The sequence below is a fragment of the Bactrocera oleae genome, chromosome 2 (genome assembly GCF_042242935.1).
Source record: "Bactrocera oleae isolate idBacOlea1 chromosome 2, idBacOlea1, whole genome shotgun sequence".
Lineage (NCBI taxonomy): Eukaryota > Metazoa > Arthropoda > Insecta > Diptera > Tephritidae > Bactrocera > Bactrocera oleae.
The window spans coordinates 56568885-56594397 of record NC_091536.1 but is presented as its reverse complement, the minus strand read 5'-3'; the positions used below and the strand labels follow the sequence as shown (position 1 = coordinate 56594397).

The following is a 25513-nucleotide window of genomic DNA, read 5'->3' as shown; positions in this document are numbered from 1 at the left end:
TAGGTGATACAAACAACCGTTAGGTGAACAAAACTATTATACTCTGTAGCAACAGGTTGCGAGAGTATAAAAACGAAAACACGATAACTTCGGCCGCACCGAAACTTCACTGGTGCATTTTTTCATAGCATAAAAGTGAATGAAAAGAATTGTATCCTGATTTTGATCGGTTATAATCGATGTCGAATTTCCTGACGATACATTGTCAAAAGAAAAAAACATTTCCATACAAGGACTGGAGTTGAACCGGTATATAGGGGAGTTACCGATAATAATCTATGCTAAATTTCGAGAAGATATGTTGGCAGATATATGCTATAGTTGTTGGATATCGGCTGTTTCGACAAATGTGCAGCTTCTTGGTGAGAAAGACTTCTGTAATATTTCATGACAATATCTCAAAAACTGAGGGACTATTACATATTTATACAGCCGTATAGACAGACGGATATGGATCACCAATTCAACTCGTCACGCTAAATATTTGTATATATACCTTTTAGAGTCTCTCTTTTGGGTGTTACAAATATCATGGCAAACTTAATGTACCCAGTTCGAGGTATAATGTATATTTTTGTTTTTGCAAGGAAATGTGTATTTTGCAACAAAATTTATGAGTGGACAAGTTTTCTTAAAAAATACGTGTGTTAGTGCTAAATTTGTATGGAATTTGTCTAGAACTTGGCATTCATATCCACAATGCAAAGAATCTGATTTTCTAGTTGACGTTTGCCACATTTTAAATAATAGCTTTCTCAAATTTGCATAATTAAGTGAAATAGCACAAACTTGAACTCATTTATACTCCCTACTGTCTTGTCAACTATATCTTGAAGACTTCAGCTAAAATACTACACTAAAAAACTCAGTATTTATAGACATATATATAATATATGCATGTATTGAATATATTGCACCCATTATGAACATTTAAGAGTGACATCTGTATTAAAAAACAAAAAAACACCAAGGCAAAACTAACACCTCGAAACTCAAATTGTTGCCTTCCAGCAAAATAAATAAAGCAACGTGGAGTCGGCAACTAGCTGACACCAACTGCGTATGTGGCTTTGGCTTTGGCTGGTCTGCGAATAACTCTGTGGCTGCGTTTACGCCACTGGCCCTGTGGTGAATGTTGCTGTCGTTGAGTTGGTTGATGCGCTTCCAGTTCTTTAGTTTGCATATCAATTCGACGTATTCAAATTCAGATTGCTGGCTTTGCTCTGGGCTCGAGTGTTGGTATTTAGTTTACCGCTACCAAATATTGTCTGTTTCCGTTGTCTAAACTTTCATAGCTCTTTGCGTTTTTTTCATTGTTTTTCGTTTCTCATTGCTACGAGTGGGGTTCTAGCTGACGGCGAAGCCACTTGATTGCCGATATTACTCTCGATAAATTGCGTGTGGTGAGAGTAAGTGGCGACTGTGAAATGTATACAAAGCAGCAGACGTTCACATGTACATATTTGCAAAATGCTACACTTGCGTGTGGGTGCATACTAGTCAATCTCACTACTCGACTTCGTATGTAATGATGGTTGAAATGTGGCACAACATGCATTTTTTAAGCACAATACGCAGACAGTGATTTGCAGCAGACGCGTAACAGCAGTTACAACACAGTGGCGAACAATACTGATCGATAATTTGTCGAAATTCAACGTTATATGCTACAAAAAGTCAATAATTATTCAATTTGCTTGAAATTTTTAATTTTAAATGTTTATTTGTCTTTTTAAACGTAAAGTAAAACAAAAAATTATAAACCGCAACTTAAAACAATAATTTCATAGGGAAACCAAACGGAACTCATGCGTCCAGTTATGCCCGCCCACCTTAATACATTTTGATATTTGATTTACTGTTATTTTTCGGAAGGAGACACGGAGTTTTAAGTTGCGTATGGTATTTTTAAGTAAGTATTAAATCGTGCAATTCGTTCATTATTAATTTAATTGTGGTATTTTTTTGGCAAAATGAAGGAAATTTTAAAGAACCGTGTCGTTTTGTTATAATAAATTAAATGAAAGTGTGAGGGAAATTGCAAAAACAACCAATGTTAGTAAAACTATAGACTTCTCAGTTCAAGGATATTGAATGACAATGATGGTCGCCATATGTAACGGTTGATTTATAAAAACAATAAATTAACCCCCAGCCTCCTATCTCAAGTCATTAGCAAGCCAGTCAGCAAGTGGACAGCCAGAAAAAATCGGGAGACTAGATCGTCTAGTCATGACAGAGAGAAGGGCATGGCTACATCGACTTTGCTCGTTGTACTCATTTAAATGAGCTGTTCGGAGTATAAAAAGGGAAGAGTTGTAGGATGAAGGAGAATGAGTTACTTGCAACTAAAATATAAAAATGAGAAGGTGACCGTTCGATAGTGAGTTCGGGGTTGCTTATGAGTAGCTTATGGTATTGCGACGTATCTAATAACAACATCAAGGTTGCATTAATATTCAGCATCCACCCTTATTATGTCTATAAACTATTATTTTCATTAGCATCACTTATAAATTGACCCATATATATTATATATATGTAGGTATACATATGTAATAAAGTCAACCGTAAGAACGATATCTATGTTGATTATATGAAACCAACCTACAATATACGTAAGATATGTTCCTTCTTAGCGTACAAGGGTATTATAAAGTCATATGTTAGGTCATGTGGATCAAGCGAAAGCTTGCGAAATGTATAACTCTACAAGGGTGATTGCGTGACACTGGGCTTTATTCAGCTGATAGTTTTTATGAAGCACTTAAACGGATCCAATGGGACTAGTGCAACTTATATACGAGTATGTATCTATTTTTTAGGAATTACATTTCCTTTTTTATTTAATGTTTGCAAGTGTTTATTTTTTAATTTGACACAAATACACCTTAAATCTTAACATTGCTGTAAAACATTATATGAAGCTTAAACTATTTTATATCTTTACAACATTGACGCTATGAGGAAGTATCAGACGAGACAAAAGGAATGGAGCATAAGTTCATATTAGATATCATATTACATACTTATAGCATGTGCGCTGACAACTAAAATCAATTCCCTTTTCCAACTCATTGATTGTATGAAGTGAGATGAAAATTAAATTCAACAACTTTGAAACTTATAGTCCTTCCGTTGAACCAAATCTTTTAAAAGAAATAATTTACGACAGCCAAATTATTTTTATATAAAGAAGTTTCGCCGTCAAATTTAAGAAAATTCTTTAAGTGAAATATGACAAAATGTGAGGGGATAAATAAATAATACAATAATTGAAGTAAAACAAACACATATCATGCCACACACGTCTATACACACCTACCTTCGTAAGTGCCAACGGATGGGTAACGAATAGGTGGTTGTATGAGAATAAATATGTATGTGGATAAGCAGTGTCTGTTTGTCCCAATGTGTGTGTTTGCTAAACCGAGCGCATGTTGACATCACCATCGGCGCAAAATCCCCCAACATGGCGCGCTGAAAGCGTTAAGCAAACAAAGCGCACAAGGAAACACGCGCGCGTGTTTGAGAAACCTACAAAAATTGCATGTTTGTATTAAGTGTGTATGTGAGCCGTTGCAATTGTGTAAGTTGGCGTAGATGCTCGTTGTGGAATAGAAACAAAGCAAAAACGGAAAATAAAAGTAAAAGTGTTTAACTCCGCAATGGATTTATGCTGATTGCACGGGATTACTGGATAAATTGGAAAGGAATCAACATGAATTCCATACAATTTTTTATTGTCGCTCTTTTGGCAACTATCGGTAAGTAGCTGCTGATGACTTGGCTTTTCTATAATAAATATGCGTATATATATATGAATAACTGTACATACAATATATTGATGGGAGGTAATGCTTTACTAAATATTGACCAAGAATTTTAACTTCTAACGCACGAGTAAAAATAAAAATTTATGGTTGAATTACTCACTTGAAAACACTGTTATTTGCCATGTTGGAGCTCAATTTCCGTCGATATAATTCTTGCGAATAAAAATTGCAAACAATCCGTATAGGCATAAAAAAGCATGTCGTTAATCGGTAATAATGAATTTTCTGTCTTAAAAAAAAACTCTATTTCAACTGAAATCAGTTTTGGAATTATCAGTAAGGAGGTACAAGTCCAATAACGCTCAGAGTTATACACAGCATTGAAGGTCTGACCCATAATCTAAAATACAAACTAAAGATTAATAACAGACTAAAATAAGTCATAATTGTTAATTAGCAGGTCTGAAGTCCTTCAAATTTAGATAATAGTATATTCCTCCATAGTCATAACCTTCATAATTTATTTCAAATTATTGACGTTAAAGTTTTTTTGGTAAAAATTTACCCAAGCAGTCGATTTTTCTCATAGAAACTAATTTAATATACTAGGTTGTTTTGTTATTATTATTTTTTTTGCGAAGCAAAGACTTATGTTTATATACAGAAAGAGAATATTTAAATACAGAAATAAAAATAAAATATTGACTATTAAATGAAAAAAAAATTAAATGTATTTCAAATTTAAGCCTATTTAGAGTTTTTTATTACTGCTTTGGTTATATTAAACAATTTTTTTAGAGTACTTCTTACATACAAACTAGTAATAGTAGTTAATATAAGGTGCAGTTAGGTGCCAGCCTAAATTTTGGATGTAAGATAGGAGAGTAGTATATGCAATAAAACAATGTGTCGAAAAGTGTATAAGTCTTCCTTTAGTTATTACTACATCTTTGATGACAAATCAGTTGATTTCAAAATAGTATGTACTGTCGGAATGTGTACGTTTCTTTAAGTGCTACTAGCTGCTTATCAATTGTTACATCTTAGAAATGCTTATAAAGACAATAAATCAACCAATCAATGTGCAAACTTTTTTATGATTCGTCTTTGGCTTCGAACGGTCCCATTATCATACCTTATTAATAACCTATTCTGTCACTATCACCTAAAATATCAGACGCTACGGTGTATTTTACGTTATCCTCACTTTCTGAACAAGTTCCTATTTCACTACCATTTATTTTGTTTTAAAATCTTTGCTTCAAAGTTCAAACTTGTTCTTAGACGTGTGCTAATCTTTCCATGTTTACTTCTGTATTATAATTATATGGCACCGCAGACCGTAAGTATAAAAAAAAACCAATTATCTGGGGATTCCCCGATGTAAAAGTACAAAGAGCAATAAGATTAAGCGAGGCCAATATATGTATATATATCCATTAAGTCTATTTTCAATTTACAGGTGTTAAGGAAAACGAAGGTTCGTTAATCGGATTATTGATCACAGTACTCCGAATAGAAAAATAAATATACAAGTTTCTTCACAATAGGTCAAATTTGAACTGAAGAACCTATACGTAAAAAAATGTTAACAAGAAAGCTCCTAAAAATGTATTAATGTCATAAAAAATAGTAAACGTAAACTTTTCGAGAAAAAACAAGTTTCATACGTCTTTCATTCCTCTTATCTCAGCTCGATATCTTTGATCATTTTACATGCGAAAGCAGTATCAAAATAAGAGAGTTCAATTCCCTTCAAAAGGGTATGTGGATAAGCCTGAACTCTACTCGAGATCAAGGAGTACTAAATCTTTTACTTTATCTTGTTTAATTAGATTCAATAGAGCAAGTGGAGATACCTTATTATGGCCAATGTTATAATCTCTGGCCAATGTTATAATCTCTTGCCATTGTATCTTTGTTTGGTTATATCAATCTACTTCACTTATACAAATCGTTCAATTCGCCACTCACTAAAACGGACAAATCATATACACTTAGTATCGTAACAAAAATTAGCACAAAGGATATTAATAAGAAAGGTATTTATCAAAAATGCATCAATAAATGTCGAAAATTGCCTTTTGTTTCGATAATGTCTAAATACAATAGGAAGGTACAAATATACCTAAAATGTGAAACGTTTGGCAATAATATTTAGAACAACATACATATGTAAGTAAGTGCTTATGCAATAATAATCGATTTTATAATGAATAAGTTTATGATATCTACCTACACATATACAAATATACAAATATTTCGCAATTAACATTGGCGGTTTCCCATTTAGATTATTTATTTTTGAAACTAATGCGGAAAATAAATAAATAATATATTTTCAATTAAAATAATTACTTTATGTACTCAAGATAAACTAAAAAATGCATGCGTTTATGTATATTAGGGTGTCCGTTATTTATTGTAACAAGATGATTTTTTTTTTACAAACGATCCCTTAAGTTTCAGTTTTTGCTCTAAGAAAAAGCATTCAATGTAAAAATTATTTTAATTTTTTTTTTTTTGAACTGTGCCTCAATCATTTTACTCTTCCCATATATTTTACATGGGATTTTTTATTCTTTTGCAATATATTTTATATCTCCAAAGTAAATAAATCTAAAACCTAAAAAAACGACATTCTGATACAAATTTTTCCGTTCTACAAAAAAGGGCCTTCACAATTTTTTCATAAAAACGTTCTTTAAAAGTTATACGCAGTTAAAGTTATGCATCAAATATACTGTATTCATATAGTATGCCATGTCGTATGAGCAAGACAGAATTTATAAATCACTTTTATGAATGCTCTGGTCATTTGATGTTAAAAAGAAATATCGTGAACTTGAAAAATAACGGGCAACCTAACATATACGTAGCGATAATGATAAAAGGGACTAAAATATTCAACTAGGACATATGAAACAGAATTCAATATTCTTTTTATATAAAATAAAATCTTATATTATTTGAAACGTTTTTTTATTACTAATTTTCTCCGTTGCTGAATTCGTCATGTGGTGCAGTTTCAAATTTAAAGCTTATAGTTATGATTAAACCATTTACTAAATTACTTCAGTTTGATCATTTTCCAAAAATTGCTTTAAATACCTGACGGGTAATAGTATAACATTTACCTGTGGCTTAAGTTGTAGCGTATTTTCGGGATTAGCACTTACCTTCGCCTTTTATAATTCTGACTCTTCCAGCCGAAATTTTTGAGCATCGATTGATTTATCCACAGCCAAATCGGATCATTTCTGAGCATCAATGTTATGACTTGTTGCGATATTTGTCCACTTATTGCATATCTTTTTCTGGTTACTTTTTATATCCGGCCCCCCGAGAGAGTAGATCACGTTGGTAAGTGACCTTTACTGTTATAGAAAAAATTTACTCTATTACAAACTAACCTTTCATGTGGCGTAGTAATGATATTCTGCCACGAACAGCTATGAAAATATGCAACCCTACAGGCGACCGAACTCGGGTTTACGGGCTTACGTTTACGAATTCGGACCGATCACAAGTTATTGTATAGCCACAAATTTCATAGGAAGACTATTTGTGTACATGTAATATTTTATACATTATCACTGAAATCTAATCTATGTAATGTAATGTGCATTTTGTATTACCAAACAACTTCACATAACTCCACCAAAAATAGTCCAGTGGTATTAAATCGCACGATCTTGCGCTCACTAAAAGTTGTCTTCAATAAGTTGATAATTTCGTTGACTGTATGACAAGTAGCACCTTATTTTTGGAGCCAAAGGTCGTCCACTTCAACGTCCTCCAATTCAGGCACGAAAAAGTCATTAGTCATGGCTCCATAGCGTTCCCATTGACTATATGGATTTCGTTTTTGAAGAAATATGGACCAATGATTCCCTCTGCCCACAGAGCACACCAAAAAGTGACTTCTTGAGGATGTCACGGCCTCTCAACAATGGCTTGCGGATTATCATCATTTAAGATGCGACAATTTCGTTGTTTAACGTACCCACTGAACCAAAAGTGAGCTTCTTCGCTGAACCAAATGTTCTTGTGAAAATTGAGATAGGTGGCCAACCCGTTTCAGTAATAAATTTGCACATTTTGAAAACGTTGCTCCGGAATAAGTCTGTTCATTATAAAATTGCTAATCAAGCTAGTATATATAAATCAGGTAACAGCAATCAAAAAGGCCAACTTCGAAAATTGTGTAGCCTCATTGAAAGCCGCACTTCTTAAAAAACACCCGTTATATCCTGTTCGGGGTATAAAAATATTCTTTTGAATTAAAGTATTGTACATGAACATACCGTTAAATCAAAATTTAATAACAAAATTCGAGGAACTTATTTCGTGCTGTTATTATGGACAATTGCTGACTGCGGTAAAAACATTTATTATTTAGCAATTATTATTATGCTTCGCATTTGAATATGTTATAAAATATTTAGGTAGCCATCTATAACAATTTATAAATTATATATTAAGTGTTGACTTCTGCATCATATTATTTGCTATTAAACAAACTGTTAAATAAACAGTTGCATACGAGTATAAAGATGTTTTATTAAAACCGTTTATTTGTGAATTTTCGAAATAATAACTGAATTGCAACAATTGCCGCTTATGTATGTAAATATATGTAATTGTCTGCCATATTTTTTAATCAAATATGCAGTGTTCTCGTATAGTAAATGTATGTTTATATGTGTTTATGCATGTATAACCTTTGTATAGGTAAACAAAAGCCTTGTGGCCAACGGCGTTTATTTGATCTGCGGCAAATCAAAAACACCAAATGATGTACGCAAACTTTGTGCAAAAAATTGCAACGCTAAAACTGCATCGAAACAATTTGACAGTTAAGCAATTAATTTAATGGAGTTCGTGGTATTAAGAGCATGTATACAAATATGGCAGTATTACAGGGTGCCTCAAATGATTTGCTTGAAATGAAATAGATATTAGGGAAAGGAAAGGAATATAAGAGCAAGCAATGAAATCAAAAATGAAAAACTTTTTAAAGTAATTACAATAGTAATGTATAATCGTGACACTGCAGAAATTAGAGATCAAAAGGTTGAATGTATTCCAGTGAAGTAATTTGAAATCATTAAAAAAGTAGTTGCCATGAAGAGCGTTTTGGCTATATTATACAGTGGTTTCCAATTGTGTGCATCGTTTGTGTCATAATATGGCGTGTGCTGTAACTTTTGATTATATTAACTCTATATTTTCTTTATTGAGAAAATTTAGCAAATGAAACCCATTAAAATACTTTGTTTATATAATAGGCTACATATGTTATTTTCTGCAATACTAGCGTTTTTTCTCCACAAAAATTTTGTTTTAAAAAATTATTTCTCTTAGTGAAATATAAAAATTATCGCTTTGCAAATTACAGCAATGACAAATGGTAGTTTTTATAGTGTGTTTATGTTTCTCCCTCAGTCAATAGGTAATATTTTTCAACACCTCACTGTTATTTTGCTAAACTTTTCCATTACATAAACTCAACAAGTTGACGTTTATTAACAGTTTTTAAAATTATATATTTTCATAAGACCTATTTTGCTTCCTGTTTATCTTCCTTTAGAGAGTAACGAATCGAACGGACTGTACCAGCTATTCAAGGGAATTTTTAGCAATTCCAGTGTAATCCTGCTCTAACGATTGCTCTAATACATAAGTATATGAGTTTCGTTTATTTCTAAAGTGCTGCATTCTAAATAAATTAATATAAATAAATTCCAAAATACATATCTGACAATTGTTCAAATTAGACTGGATGATTAATTTCTAAATAATTAGTTCAGTTATATATATGTAGGAATAAGAACAGTCGAACGAGTTATAAGTATAGGTATTGAGCATGAACTTTACCACTAAAATTAAAAAATCAAAGATGCAATTACTTCACTTTAAACCATTATTTATCAAAAGCAATATGTGTGATTCATGAAGATATCTCTCTGACTAAAATTTTCGTTATAAAAAGGTGCCATGTTCACCTTGTTAAATAATGATAGCCTTGTCCTTTCTCTAGAAAAAAAATGTATGGTAAAATATTATTTTTTTATAGTATAAAATTATAATAAAAAAATTATATTAAAAGTATTTTTCTTATTTGCTTCATTTATTTTATTATATAAATATACGAGATATTAAAATGTATAAGCACATAATAAATAATGTGTAATGTTTACCTGACAGGTGTTAATCGCTGAATTAGTACTCTAGTAATATCAAAATACATGCTTACTAGTTGTGTTGAAAAAAATAAACATAATAATTACGAAATAGAAATTATAATTTATTCAAATATTTAGTGCAAGTATGGGAGTAATTTGTGTCACCTAGCTTTCGTCTTTCAGGAATGAAATCGTGGAAAGTAAGGGACAGCATAAATCACTTGTTTTGGCTAATAGGGAACTAATATATATCGATGGATATTTTCATCTTAAAAATTGTGAAAATATGGGCTACAATGTGGTTTAATAGAGCAGTAGAGGTCTCATCATTTCCGCATTCTTGAGCTAAATTTAATCAGCAATTAACTTATATACTGATTCTGTTAAAATCAGAAATTTATAGTGTTATTTTGTTTTTGTAAAAATTTTACGTTCTCATTGGCTTCATACTCATACTGCATATAGGCCATTTACATATGCCTTCACCTCTTAAAAGGACTGCTTTATAATAAGAACAGCCATTGATTCTCGATTTTTGGAAAACAATCTGAATCGTATATGGCGCCAATAACCGAAAATATTTTCGGTATATCAATTTTAGTAAAGGCAATTGAATACAATTTTGGGAGCCTTTGAATCCTAATAGTGGCTACCACTCTCAAATCTCTCTTCATAAGAAATTGCAACAACCATCGAAAAGCAGCTCAAACAATGCCTCCAATATAGCGCGACAGAGACACAATATCATACTTCCTTTCGGGTCGATTTCCACTAAATGTATTAAATGATACTGATACCGAAAAAATAAAGAAAAACTTAGATTTTTTATGAATATTTATATTTATAAACAAAAGAGAAAATAAAATTGGAAAACAAACTAAGTTTTTTCTAAAACCCAATAATACAAGAAGAAGTGTAAAAATTAAACGAAAGAATAAGTTGAGCGGCTTTAAAAACTCCCAGAAAAATACATCTTTTATTTCAAGCCCCACTCTGCTCGCTCAATGCTATTTCGTACATCTGTTCTTTTAATAATTCCTTTTTTTCGAATTTGACTATCCACTTTCCGACAACTTACTTCATCTATTCGCCAAGAATGAGCGTTTCATGCTGTCAGTGGCGAATTTGTTTTCAAATTGTCGATTATGCATACATGTATAAGTATGTACATATTTTCTCCATATGCACGAGTATAGCAAACTTATGTACGTCTGTAGAAACTTCCATAAAATTATGCTCCACACATCTAATGTACATACATACACACACAGACTGGCGTTGACCACTCGTTTTAGTTATTAAAAATCGCTTATGCAGCTCAGCTCTGCTTCCGATTACTTTTACTGTATTGATCGCTTACTCAGTAGAATAAGGTGGGCTGCGTTCTCTCATACTCGTACATATTTACACAGCTATGCACTACTGTATTTGTATGTGTTTGTACATAAATATATATATATATATATGACAATTTGCTCTGTAGCTTGTCGATCCATTGGCTATTATTTTTAACTCATTTCCATGCACATTTTTCATGTCATTCCTTCAACTGTTACGTAGTTACGTACGTATATACGTACAATGTATGTTGTTTCCCGACATTTCAGTTTATGTTAGCTGTATTTTGTATGAAGCTCATACTACTTCGCTTCATGCATTTGTTAGCTTCATAAATCATCTCCAACTGTCAGTGTGCGCTCATCTAGTTGAATCTTCATCCCTTTTAACATTCTCGCATTTACCGCTTTACATTGAGTTGTCGACGAGAATAAGTAGATTTCGTAAGTGATCATATCTCTTTACGATTTGAATATATGCCATTCTAGTCTAAATTACTTTCTTTTACAGCAAAAAGATGATTATGTTTTACCAGCTGCAAGAATTGCTTCTTTCCAAAAAATTTTATTTTTTCTTGAAATTCGTTTCAAAATGTAACCGATAATCTTATTGCCCTATAATATAGTTCATATACCCATTTAGTTTTATAACAACAGTTTACTTCCCGTTAGCGAAAATAATATCTAAATTATCTTCAAATGACATATGGTAGGTATATATAATATAAACTCAACAGAAGAGGTTAAATTTAATGTATTGAGTAGATGTGGAAAACGTTAACCAGAGAATCGAAATTCTTTATATATAGAATATATATTTATAGAAATATGAGGTTTGAACCAAGGTCTAACCAATTCCCTTCATATTTAGTGCTTAATACATTAGGTCAAGGGAAAAGTTCGTTCGGTTTTTTATTGATTTTTCAAAAGATGATAACTTTGTGTACATTTGTCCGATCTAAGTCAAATCTGCGCCGTTTTGTTCGTAAACTTGTTGCCAACGAGATGCCAACCTCAGTATACCCCTCTCGTAGAAGGCTGCGTCCCTATTGGCAAAAAACTCGGAGAGCCAATTTTCACAGGCCTCTCTTGAGGCTAACTTCTCACCATTAAGCGCGTTCGCCATGGACAGAAAAAGATGGTAATTACTTGGTGCCAGGTCCAGACTATAAGGTGGGTGCATTAGGACCTCCCATCCGAGCTCCCGGAGCTTCTGGCGCGTCACCAAAGAGGTGTTTGGCCTACCGTTGTCCTGATGGAACACAATTCGACCTCTGTTGATCAAAGATGGCCTCTTGTGGATGAATGCTGCCTTCAAGCGGTCCAGTTGTTGTCAGTAGAGGGCCGAATTGAGCGTTTGGCCATAGAGGAGCAGCTCGTAGTAGATGATTCCTTGCCAATTCCACCAAACACACAGCAAAACCTTCCTGGCCGTCAATCCAGTCTTGGCCACCGTCTGGGCCGCTTCCCCGAGCTTTGACCACGACCGTTTGCGCTCGATGTTGTCGTAAGTGACTCATTTTTCATCGCCAATCGCAATCCGCTCCAGTTTTGTAGCGTTCGTGTAGCACCCAAACATCGAGCTTTTTTTTGATTCCAAGGTTATGCACTTGGTTCCAAACGGTTTTCTGGCCTATCTTTAGTTCCTCAGCAATTAAATAAGTGCCCACGGGACGGTCTGTTTCCACTATTTCCATGATTTTATCGCAATTTTCGACGACAGACCTCCCGACGCGTGGTGCATCTTTGAAATCGAAATTACCGGAACGGAACCTAGCAAACCACTTTTTTGCTACACGTTCGTTTACAGTTTTGGCTTCTTTTTCGCCTTGATCGAAGAAAAATTGTAAAATATAGCGAATTTTCTCTTTGTTGGTGTCCATCTTTGACGAGCGCTCACAACGTACTGAGTCAATCAATCGAAAAACTGTCAAAGACAAACTTTTAGCGCGAATAAACACGTTTTTAGCGCCGTATAGTATGACATGATGCGACACGTAACACTAGTACTATGAACAATAACGCCATTTCTTAGATAAAAACCGAACGAACCTTTTACTTGACCTAATATAATATTTAAGACAGCTTGTCCACTTAAATTTATTGAAATATGACACATTTTGACCAACATAAACGGTTTAAAGACAGTGGTGAAACCAGAAATCATTATATATAGTATTTTGGATGCAGTATAGATCTGGCCTGATTTCGCTAACTTTTGACATTGCTCAGATATATTCAAAAACATATGTTCAAACAATTTTATAATTATATATAACTCATACACTGACGGACACATTTAGCATAGGGTTTGTTAGAATATCGAAAATCATTATATTCAGTATATGGGAGTTTGGGTAATTTGAAGTCCAATATAACATATTTTCGGCATTAAACTATAGTATGTCAAATATTATACGTTCAGTTATTTTTATTAAGATATCTTATAAATGGTATTGACCGATACCGATAGATAGGAATAGTATTGAACCGCTTTAAGTTATTTTAGCCATTAACACTTATTATTAACAGAAGAGAGGACCACAGAGTTTCATTCAGATAACTCACATACCATCACCAATATATTCGGGATAATGTCAAACCGGATGTTTAAAAATCCTAATTCGATTTTATCCATTTTCGCGCTGTCGGTAGGGGTTCTTAAAGGATATGTTTTAATTGAATTTGGTTATTGTAGCTTTAGAGATTTAGGATATATGTATATTAAGCCTATTACAGAGCGGGGCCACGCCTATTTTTTCACAATTTTTTGCCCAAAGGTGCGGCTTGCTATTACAATATCCTGTACCAAATTACAGTTTTGGATCTTAATTAAGTCCTTGGTTATGGTATTTTATGGATTTTCAATTAATGACGTTTTGTGAGCATAGCAGTGGTCCGATTACGCCTATTAACGACCTCGTCCTCCTGTTTTCGCAAGGAACATATGTACAAAGTTTCATTACGATATCAGAATTTTTACTCAAGTTACAGCTTGTACAGACGGACGGACAAATAGACTGTGACTCACAATTCAGCTCGTCTCGTCATCTTGATCATTTATATCCTTCGAGAGACAAGGCATTTTTTCAGGGCATATGTAGCAAGGCGGTGTCGTATGCGACACTTTCCCCAAACGCACCCTTTACGTAATTACTAATAGTTTTTTTCAGGCAACATGAGTACAAACACAATCTCTGAACCCATTCAACATTTATTGGTTATGAAAATCATAAAAAAAAGCTACAATCAATACCTATTATGAAAGAAAAATTAGACACATCTAAGTTCCTATCATACATAGAAGATGGTTGAAAGTGTCATATATGACACGGCCTTGTCTCTCGAAGGATATATATAATACATAACCTTGTATATGACTCGATTATTTTTAGGTGATACAAACAACCAATAGGTGAACAAACCTATTATACTCTGTAGCAACATGTTGCAAGAGTATCTATAACTAAGATTAGGGATAAATCTTTAGGAAATGCACATCTTCTTAAAATTTTTGAGAATTAATGGCAAATCATAGACTAGAAGTTTGATAACTATTATCAAGTACATTGCCTATTATTTGGAGAGTTATGTATAACAAAAAATAATTATGGAATCTGAATTTTTTGTCATCACGATAGCTTTATTTATAAAAGAAGCATTCTGCATATATACAGATAAGTCCCATTGGGAGTTATATAGTCTGTAGTCAAATAAATGGAGCAGCTATTAACACAAAATCTAATTTATATAAATTCTAACGAGTCAATACCAGGAACAAGGACATCTTAAGACGGAATATTAGAATGGACGGCAAATATGTAAGAAACCTTTTCTGATTTTGTTCAGTCGATCACATCTGAATATTACTTGCCTCATGAGGAATTCCAAAAATAAACCAAATTATTTTTTGTTCAATATTTGCATACCGTCATGAAAAATTACACACCCTGTACATCTCTTCTACCAACGCACGTACTTGCATATTATTTACTAAGCAGCCAGTCAAGCGAAGACAAATAAAACTTTTAACTTTAGAAAAATGCACAAATGCATAAAAATAAAAACAAAATGTTTCAATACAGTTTCCAGGACTTACAATATGAACACGAACGATTGTACTCGTATACACGTCAGATTGGGCATGCACGCTTGCACATGTACGATATTCATAGCAACTTGTCTGTGTACTAGATATTTTTATGTAGGCGAGCGTGTAGAAATAAGTGCTGGCAAAGTACGCTTGAACAATTCGCAAATGCAGCTCAAATCTCAAAGCGCGCAAAACTCAACTTGCAACGAAATGAAATCACCAACTTTATGGAATTTATTTGGGGAAAAATCTGCGTGTCGAATTGAACTGGCGACTGCCACACTCTCTTTACTAACACATACATACGAGGATTGTCGGTTGTCCAGAAATTACTTCGCCTACAAAAGAAAAAAAAAAGTTTAATAAATCGAGATTATTTCTCATGCTAGACCCATGTTTGCTCGATACACTGGCCAGTTATTATCCAATTACATTAACCCGTCTGAAAAATATTATTTTTGGTGGCCTTCAAAGTAAGTCTCCGTCGCGGAGATAACGTTCTCATTCGACTGTTCGCCGATTGACATTTTCAAATTTGGAAAAGAAGAAGATGCACAGGACCAAACCTAGAAAATAATGTCGATGTGGTAAAAGTTTGTTTTCGATTAATTTGTCGGGGACTTGACAGAAGTGTGAGCCAGTGTCTTTTCATCACCAAATGCTATGTTTTTTTTTTTCAATAATTCGTCAAAGTAGAGTCCCGCAATATTTTTGCCATTCTGAAATGATATTTACTGCCGCAGATATCTTGCACAACTTGCATAACAACCATTACGAGATCGCGATTCTTCGTGGTTGCCGATTTGGGGAACCTTGGTGTGGCTTCCACCCGCGGTCAATACAAAACTACGAGTCTGATTTAACCGAAATTTTGAGTATTCATCTACGACTATGTACTATACAAAAGTAAATTTCCTTTGCGTTAGTGGCGCTATCAGATAGTAAAAGTAAGTAATTATCTATTCACCCTCGTATAGACGTACATTTGAAATGGCATAAGCGTGTACCGAAGTATTCACATAACACACCAACAACAGCACAAAGGCCCGACACATGAGCAATGCTGCAAGAACTTTTTAGCGGACACACACACACACACAAACATCAGCATGTCTGTGTTTGTGCCGGAAAGTTGTGAACCTTTTTAATAAAATAAAGACATTTAAAGTGATCTGATATCAGATACTTACTTTTTGATTCGCTCGCTTTTTTCACGCTTCAACGTAAGCCACCACATCGCTAGATGTCCCGCCGCTGCGCCAAATCCCGCTTTAAGCGTTTTATTTTATTAAAAGTTAAGCTACGATGCGCGATGCGCTTGCACAGAGCACTGACTCAGCGCGGACATGATAATACCTAGTTGATAGCCGATAAACAGATATTGAAGATACGTTAAATATGTTTATTGCAGAAAAGTTGGACAGCGATTGCGTCGGGCATGTTTATGGCGCAGACGGCGGCAACGCTGGGCTGCATGTTACCGGAGAAGCGCCGGTATGCTCCTGTCAAAAACTTTTTTAATTTCATTTGATGTCAAAACTTATTATAAGAAAAATTCGGGCTGGTCATTGGATATCGATGAAGCGTTTTCGAATAGTTTGTTTGGTGTTTAATTGTGAAATGTGGGCTTTTATAAATATTTGTAAGCGTTCTTTATGTGCATTGACTGGCGGTTTCGGAGAAGATATAAAATAATATGACTATTATTTCGATAAAATAAGTCACTTGCAAACTTTTACGAGAACTCCATGCAGCAATTTCTAATTCACGTTGGGCAATTAAATATTATTTTGCTGTTACTTCAGCTTCAACTTTAGATCTAAGTCCCGTCTTCCAATCCAATTTTTGCATTCATATACTTACAAGTATAGACTTGAAATTTTTTTGTAAATATATACAAGTATATATATATATATACAAGTCACGCTATTAAGTATTGTAACCAAATATCTAAAGAATGAGGTGTTACCTTGTTCGGCTTTTAAATGTTGCTCGGAGTATTTACGAATTAATTTGAGTGGTACTCGTACCAAGTCCAAAACTTTTATATACCATCGACCAAATTTTACTGAAAAAAACTACGTCTCACGTATTTTAATAAAAATCTTTTTTATGATTTTCAAAATAGCTTTGGCTGGGATGGCCTTCGGTACCTTCAGTGAAAGACTTCTAAGGGCTTGAATTTACTCATGGCACGTTCCCCGAAGCGGATTATTTGTTTCGTTCTTGCAAAAGATACAGATCTTTTGGTACGAGTCTAGCATTGACACGCTTCATAGTCGATCCACAAGAGATATTGAGATCCTCTGCTCAACTATTTGTGTTTGTCAAGTACTTGTGCCCGTAATAAAGTTGACTAAAGTTTGTTCCATGGTAAAACTCGCCAGACAAATCTTTCGCCTAGTAAACAAAAATATGCCGAACACACTAACTTTCTTATGGAGATCAAACTTCGCACTAATATAAAAAAAGTTTTTATTAATCTGATCCACTCCGAGTAATATTTGATCTTGCGGTGAGAAAGGACTTTTGCTTAACCAGGTGTCTGAAGTTGTAATATCCGAGCTTTATAGCCCTGTTCTCGCAAAGGAAAAAATAAATGTAGAGGTTCTATCTTGTCTTCTACCATACAACCCTTTCAACTGACATTCTGTGAAATGTTTAACTTTACCACGGGAACATCGATTAAGAAATGATCAAGCAAGAGCACTAATGTTAACCCTGCTGACAGCTAACTAAAACACTAACGATTAACTTGAACCTAGCAGGTGTACTTGTATATAGAAATATTTATTGGTTGGTACTCTCTCTTCTCTCTACGAAAATATTGGATTATTAGATCTCCTATACACATATGCAAAATGTATTCTACAGATGGAAATCTTTTTTAAATAATTCTGCTCGATTTCGTTTTTGTTTTAGGCATTTTTTGATTCTAGCAATCTAAAGCTATTATCCCATAGTCGAGATGTTTAATTAAATTATTTGTGCTATTATTATCCTTTTTCACATTGGTGACCTCAGTTAACTTTTATATACTTTATAAATTCACTCGCTGCTCGGCGCCATTATTATGAATTGACAGGAAATAACATTTAGTATTAAAAAATATTCAATGAAATATAATTTTAGATTGTATAAAAATATCTCTCAAGCTTTGTTTTTCTTGTATGTATAGTAGAACTTGAAACTAGTCAATTAACCGTAAAATCGAATGTCAATAATGGATTTTTGATCGATCTCAAAAAATAAAAGTCGATTCTCAATAATCGTTTATTTTGGGAGAAAATTCTATTTTCGAATAGAATCGGAATCGAGTTTACCATATCTATTGCACTGCTTCTTAGCCCGCAAAGAAGAGATACACCAGCTTTAAACGGACTCCGGGCGTAAATGAATTTTAAAGAAAACTTTTTCTTGTGAGAATTCGGTCACTTCCCCATTCTTATTGACGAATAAAAAATTGTTTAATGTTATTCGAAACATTTGATTTTGAAATCGGGTCTGTCACGGCTATGCCTAAGTTCTACATCTACATTAAATGGAGGCTAACGATTGGGTTCAATAAATTTACCACTTTTTGATTCGAAAACGCTTGGTGTTAGACCTAGTGCTGTCCTCACATATTGTCCGAGATGGAACGAAACCAGATTATATTACAATATAATACATTCATATGGTGTGATATAATACATGAACCGATTAATTCTGAGTAATCCTAATGGTTTGTAATATAATACAAGGTAAAATTGTAATAATCAATATAAAAAAATGTATATTTGCAATAAGTGTTCTTCAAGTTTTTCTCATCAAAACATATACTACACCTTGGTATGAAATGAGCTTTTTTGTGAAAATTAAATTGAAAATTAAGACTAATTTTGAATGGGAAAGTAAAAAATAATGTTTTCAAAGTATTGACCATTACTTTTTGCACATTTTGATCATGTTTCTGGCAATTTGTGGATACCATGTCAACAGCAATGTTCGTCTTTTGAAGCAAACTAATCAGACGCCTAATATTCGACTTCTGCGTAGGAATCGAAATACTGCGTGTCCTATCGATGAAAACAAATGGTAATCGGAAATTACCAATTCTGGTGAATACGGCGGGTGGGCTAGCAGCTCCACGCCAAGTATTTTGTTTATATTCTGCAGTAGTAGTAGTGATTAGTATCAACAGTTTCATCAGGTTTAAGAAACTAATAAATACCACACGATTCTGATTCCACCCAAGTTTCATTGCATTATTTGCTAATCATTTACATATACAAATACAAATATAATCTCCATATAAATATATGTAACGGGATATCGAAGTAGAGGTACTTTTTTTACTCTCGCAACAGAGTATAATAGTTTTGTTCACCTAACGGTTATTTGTATTACCTAAACCTAATCGAGTTAGATATAGAGTTATATAATTGTATATAGAAATGATCAGGATAAAGAGACGAGTTGAAATCCGGGTGACTGTCTGTCCGTCCGTCCGTCCGTGCAAGCTGTAACTTGAGTAAAAATTGAGATATCTTTATGAAACTTGCACATGTTGGTTGCATGTAAGACGGTCGGTATTGCAGATGCATACCTAAGTTCCGCAATAAGATACAAGACTATTATTTGGTACACAGGATTACATTAAAGAGGGGCATCTTTTTTTAAGTGGGCGTGGTCCCGCCCCTAATAGGTTTAATGTACATACCTCCTAAACTGCTAAAGCTATAATAACAAAATTCTCCGGAAGCAAATGTTTTTAGTACCTCTACCTACAGTGTGAAAATGGGTGAAATCGGGTGACACCCTCCCCACTCCCCATAAAACGGTACTGCTAAAAATACTAAAAGCGCGATAAACCAAGCACTAAACAAGTCAGAGACATTAAATTTTATCTCTAGGATGATATGAGATGACTTTATAGGAACCGCGTTCAAAATTAGTCAGTGGGAGCGGCACCGCCTACTTTTAGGTGAAAACCCATATCTTAGGATCCGCTTAACCGATTTCAACCAAATTCGGTACATAACATTCCCTTAATATTTCTATGACGATCAAAATAGAACAAGACGGCAAGATCCACAAAGACATCTAATACCATTTGACTTTGCGCGAGTATAAAATGATCGGTTATATCCGAACTTAGCACTTCCTTGCTTGTTTCAACAGCCTTCATTTGACAGATCACGCATAAGCCGTGTCAAGCTGTCATCTGATTTTTGTGCAGTATTATTAGGCATTTCATCATGGAGAGACCTTCGCCTGAACAACGTTTACAAATCGTTCAAATTTATTACGAAAATTCTCGTTTTGTAAATAATGTGTTTCGCGCTTCGCTCAACTTATGGTCAATATAATCGACCTACTAAGCCCACTATTCGCAACACCATCACCCATCTTCATAACCAGCATTCATTATTGCATGGATAATATTTGACCGAATAGACCACGTCCAGCACACAGTGAAAAAAAAAAGAGAAAATCTTCGGCTGCGCCGAAGCTATAATACCCTTCACAGGTGCATTGCTTTTAGTAACTACTATATGTATGACTACATTTGAGAACGTGACTTGCCAACGGTTTGCATCCAACGGAAAGCATTTTGCCAGTTCTTTCTAGCCAGGTTCTTTGCTATAAACAATCTTCTATTCGAATTAAAGTTAGTTATTGAGGTAAATAGATCTTTCAGACATTTACATAAATTTTAATTTTTTAAGCTGATTGCTTATTCACATTAAATTAATGGAAAACAAAACAAATTATAATATTTATAGAAATTAGAAAATATATAACATATAATAATATTTATTATTCTATAATACTTTTTTATATGATATATAAATTACAATAATTACATCTATGACTTACACTTTATATTATAATACAAACTTAAATTTAATAATATTAAATCTAACATATTAACAAGTAAGGAAGGGCTAAGTTCGGATGTAACCGAACATTTTATACTCTCGCAAAGTCAAATGGTATACTCGTTTGAGAGTTCTTTGTGGATTGACTGATATTTTCGGTAGAAGGTCAACTATAGGCACTGGGGTCCACATATATATATTTAGTACTTAGGGGCTTGAACAGTTTTGGTTCGATTTAGAAAATTTTTGGTCACAAGGTGGCATACTTTAAACGTATTATTCACGCAAAGTTTTACGCCGATATAATCATTGTTGCTTGATTTGCATAGTGGAAAGTGAAAGAATCAAGTGGTATTTAAAATGGTGTCATATGGAAAATAGGCGTGGTTGTAATCCGATTTCGCCCATTTTCGCACTATGACATAGAAACATGAAAAGAACGTTATGCACCGAATTTGGTTCAAATCGGTTAAGCAGATCTCAAGATATGGGTTTTCACCTAAAAGTGGGCTGTGCCACGCCCACTGTCTAATTTTGAACGCGGTTCCTATAAAGTCATCTTATACCATCTCAGAGATAAAATTTAATGTCTCTGCCGTGTTTAGTGCTTGATTTATCGCGCTTTTAGTAGTTTTTAACAGTACCGTTATATGGGGAGTGGGCGGAGTTGCCACCCGATTTCATCTATTTTCACACCGTCAATAGAAGTGCTAAAAACATTTGCTTCCAGTGAATTTTGTTATTATAGCATTAGCGGCAGATGCCCCTCCCTAATGTGATCCTGTGTACCAAATAACAGTCTTGTATCTTATTGCGAAACTTAGTTATGGCAAGTTATTTGTTTTTGATTAATGGCGTTTTGTGGGCGTGGCAGTGGTCCGATTACGCCCATCTGCAATACCAACCGTCTCACGGTACCATGAAACATGTCTACCAAGTTTCATAAAGATATCTCAATTTTTACTCAAGTTAGAGCTTGCACGGACGGACGGACAGACAGTCACCCGGATTTCAACTCGTCTCTTCATCCTGATCATTTATATATATATAACCCTATATCTAACTCGATTAATTTTAGGTGATACAAACAACCGTTAGGTGAACAAAACTATTATACTCTGTAGCAACAGGTTGCGAGAGTATAAAAATATTCCGTCATGGTCACTATATGGTGTTTCATATGTGATACATGAGGTCATTGCAGAATCCATGTTTGTCCGTACCCAATCTATTGCTGTTTCCTGTTTTGTTGTGGCGACCTTAGCCAATGAAGATCGAAATCCTAACTGTTGCAATCGAGCCTCCAAATCATCAGTTGCTGTTAGGCGACATATGTTAAAGTCACCAAGGACTACTGACGGTCCATTATACTGTTCAGTTATCTGACGGATATTATTTTCCACTTGGTTTCTAAATTCCGGAAGTCTATAGCGAGGGTTCCTGTACACAAGTGATATGGAAACTGTTGAATTGTTTACGTTTAACAGTTGGTAAACGTTTGTTGAACCGGTGTCGTTTCTTAAAAATGATCCTTCTGATAGACCTGGGCACCTATCTTGCTTGTAGTATATTATAAGGCCGTTGGCAGGGCGTCGTCGGGATGATCTTGTTTCTCCATCAAGGCGTGCAATAACACTGTAGCCTTCTATTGGGAATTCTTCTTGAGGTACGGCCCATGTCTCGGCAAAGCACAGAATATCAGCAGAACAAATCAGCTTGTCTGATCTGATATCTTCAATATGCTTGTTTAGGCTCCTTACATTTTGATAATAAATATCTAGACGTTGTTCCGATTTTTCAGTCAAAAATCTGTAGCATGTCGTCAATGCTCTTTCTGTCTTCAACCTATTAAGTTGAGTTTTAATTGGATCCTGCGGTCCAAACGGGTTCGGGGGAGAAAATGTCCCGATTATATACAATCTATTGGCACTTGTGGCTCTGCTACATCCTACATATAAAGCTGATCTGCTTACTCTACCCTCTAGATGAACAGCAACTTGTGTGTATGTTCCACCTTGACTTTTATGTATCGTTATGGCTTCAGCTGGAATGACCGGAAACTGTCTGCGTTCTATGGTTATTTGCTCATTTCTCTTGTATTGGAATGATCGGACCACGCTCATGATTGGTGTCCAATCTGCATTGCGACTGTGAGGCTCCTTGGAACGTGCAAAGCTTCCAACTCTTGATTCTGCGAATTTTATCCATAGTCGCACCACTGAACTTTCAGATCTATGTGATTCGGAATCAACCTGCATTAGTTCCCCCGTAGCACCATTGACGAGACCATCACTTATGCTTATGTTGACTGTCACCATATATTTGATCGAAGTCTTGAGCTGCAATGTATAAAGCATTCCGTGTGTTTCCGATGGCTTAAAAGACTTCACAGCTTCTAAAATGTTTGCCCTGCTGCGTTCTGTTAGGGAACTTGACTTAATTGTATCCTTCGCAGTCTAAATGAACTCCTCGGTCATCGTGTTCGCCAGTTTAGTTAACTTAAAATCATTTGCTCCAGCATTTGAATAAAATAGATGGATGGCTTCGTTCGGTATCTCATTAGAGGTCTTTTCCCTGCTTTTGATTAATTGGATGTCAGCGTGTGTCATATTTCCCTCTGACATGTTATTTAAAGCGATAGCAAATGCTTGATCTTCACGCTGGCGCATTATTTCAGTGAGCTCAAAGTACCGAAATTGATCCCAAAGCGGTGTTCCTGTAATTGTACTGTAATGATCATTCCTATTCGGCGCAAACATCCATCGCTCTCCTACTGGCGGCAGCTGCTTTAAGTCACTTGCCAAACACGATAATTGGTATGCCTCCAAAGTAAGCGGTGCTCCTGAAAATTTCCTTTAGCCTGCAATCTAAATATGCAAACATCCTTGCTCCAACCATTGAAATTTCGTCAATTATAATAAGCCTAATATCTATGAGATTGGCATGAATTGTGTTTAATGTGTCACTGAAACCGAATGAAAGGTTAGGCCCCCAATTCCAAATGCTGCTTTGCCAGTGGGTGCGCAGAGTAACACCTTGGCTGTTTCGGGGTTGGTTCCTGGTACACTATTAGCTCGCAATGTCAACGATTGATATATAGTTGTTATAAGCCGACTCTTGCCCACTCCAGCACCGCCTCCGACATATTCGAAGAAGATTTCCCTTTTACTGACATTGTGCATTACATGAGCAAAATATTCCCTCTGTTTGCTGTTAAGTGACTGCACCATTGCCAGTAAATGGTCTTCTAATATTAGTGGTGGGAGTTTAATTAATCGAACCGCCTCTTCCTCTTCCTCTGTATTGTTGTGCTCTTGAAAAACATTAATGTCTCCTGTTGGCTCTGGAACGGCTAGAGCTCTAAATTCGGGATCTAAAAGTTGTGAGGCAGCTCGATCATCAGCTGTTTCTTCCGCTGTGACATGAAGGTTTTCCAAAATCCGTTCTAGATCGTTCGATGAAAATTTGTCATATTTGAGCTTATTCAGCTCAATTCGCTCCTTGTGTAAATTGCAAATACTCTCGACGTCATTATTTAATAAGTATGTTTCCTCATTTCTCCATGGGTGAAACATCATGGCGGTTTCTCTGAAGAAATCGGCTCTTGAACTTTCAACGCTAAAACGTTTCCAACGCAGAATAAGGGCTTGCTTCCTTTTCCTTAGAACTCCTGATCCATCCTTTAATGCCTGCAGCTGTCGTGTCATCCTCGTTCTCTACTTCGTTGTATTCTTCGTTATTATCAGAAACATTTCTGCTTGTTTTGCAAAATCTGAACCATGCTGCAAAATCTGCTAAGCATAGTTCTTCCAATTGATCGGGCCTTTGAGAGTAGTGCTCCAGCACACTCGGCACATATATGTCCGTAGAGTCCTCCTGTAAAGCATTCAATTCAAGTCGGGGCTTTATCATCCTTACTCGGTTGTTTGGATGTGATGTATTTATAAATATTTCCCAAAATATTATAAGCTGCTTCTTGAGCCGATATTTCCGATCCATTTACAAATTTGTTTCCGATATGCTGCAGTTTTCTTTTAATGGAGAAATTCCCTGCATTTATTTCCTCCATGGCTTGTCTCAATAATGTTGATACTCCTCTATTGGATTTATTTATATAATTAATGATATAGCTGCAGCAAGCGTATGCGTCCAGAATGAATTGAATGTCCATATTTGCTCTATGCAATTTAAGGATATTTTTATTATAGGCATTTAGAAGCCTGTCTGAAAATTTTCTCTTTAGGAAAATTTGTGG

General features: G+C 34.7%; 1 protein-coding gene across 1 annotated transcript in view; it reads left to right on the top strand.

Moving 5' to 3' along the window:
* Positions 1-2973: 2973 nt before the first annotated feature.
* Positions 2974-25513, top strand: part of beat-Vc (beaten path Vc) — a 131016-nt gene continuing 108476 nt past the window's right edge. Inside the window, exon 1 of the mRNA XM_036357787.2 lies at positions 2974-3767. Within this exon, the coding sequence (XP_036213680.2) occupies positions 3677-3767 (91 nt within the window). The 5' untranslated portion in view covers positions 2974-3676. The remainder of the gene's footprint in view (positions 3768-25513) is intronic.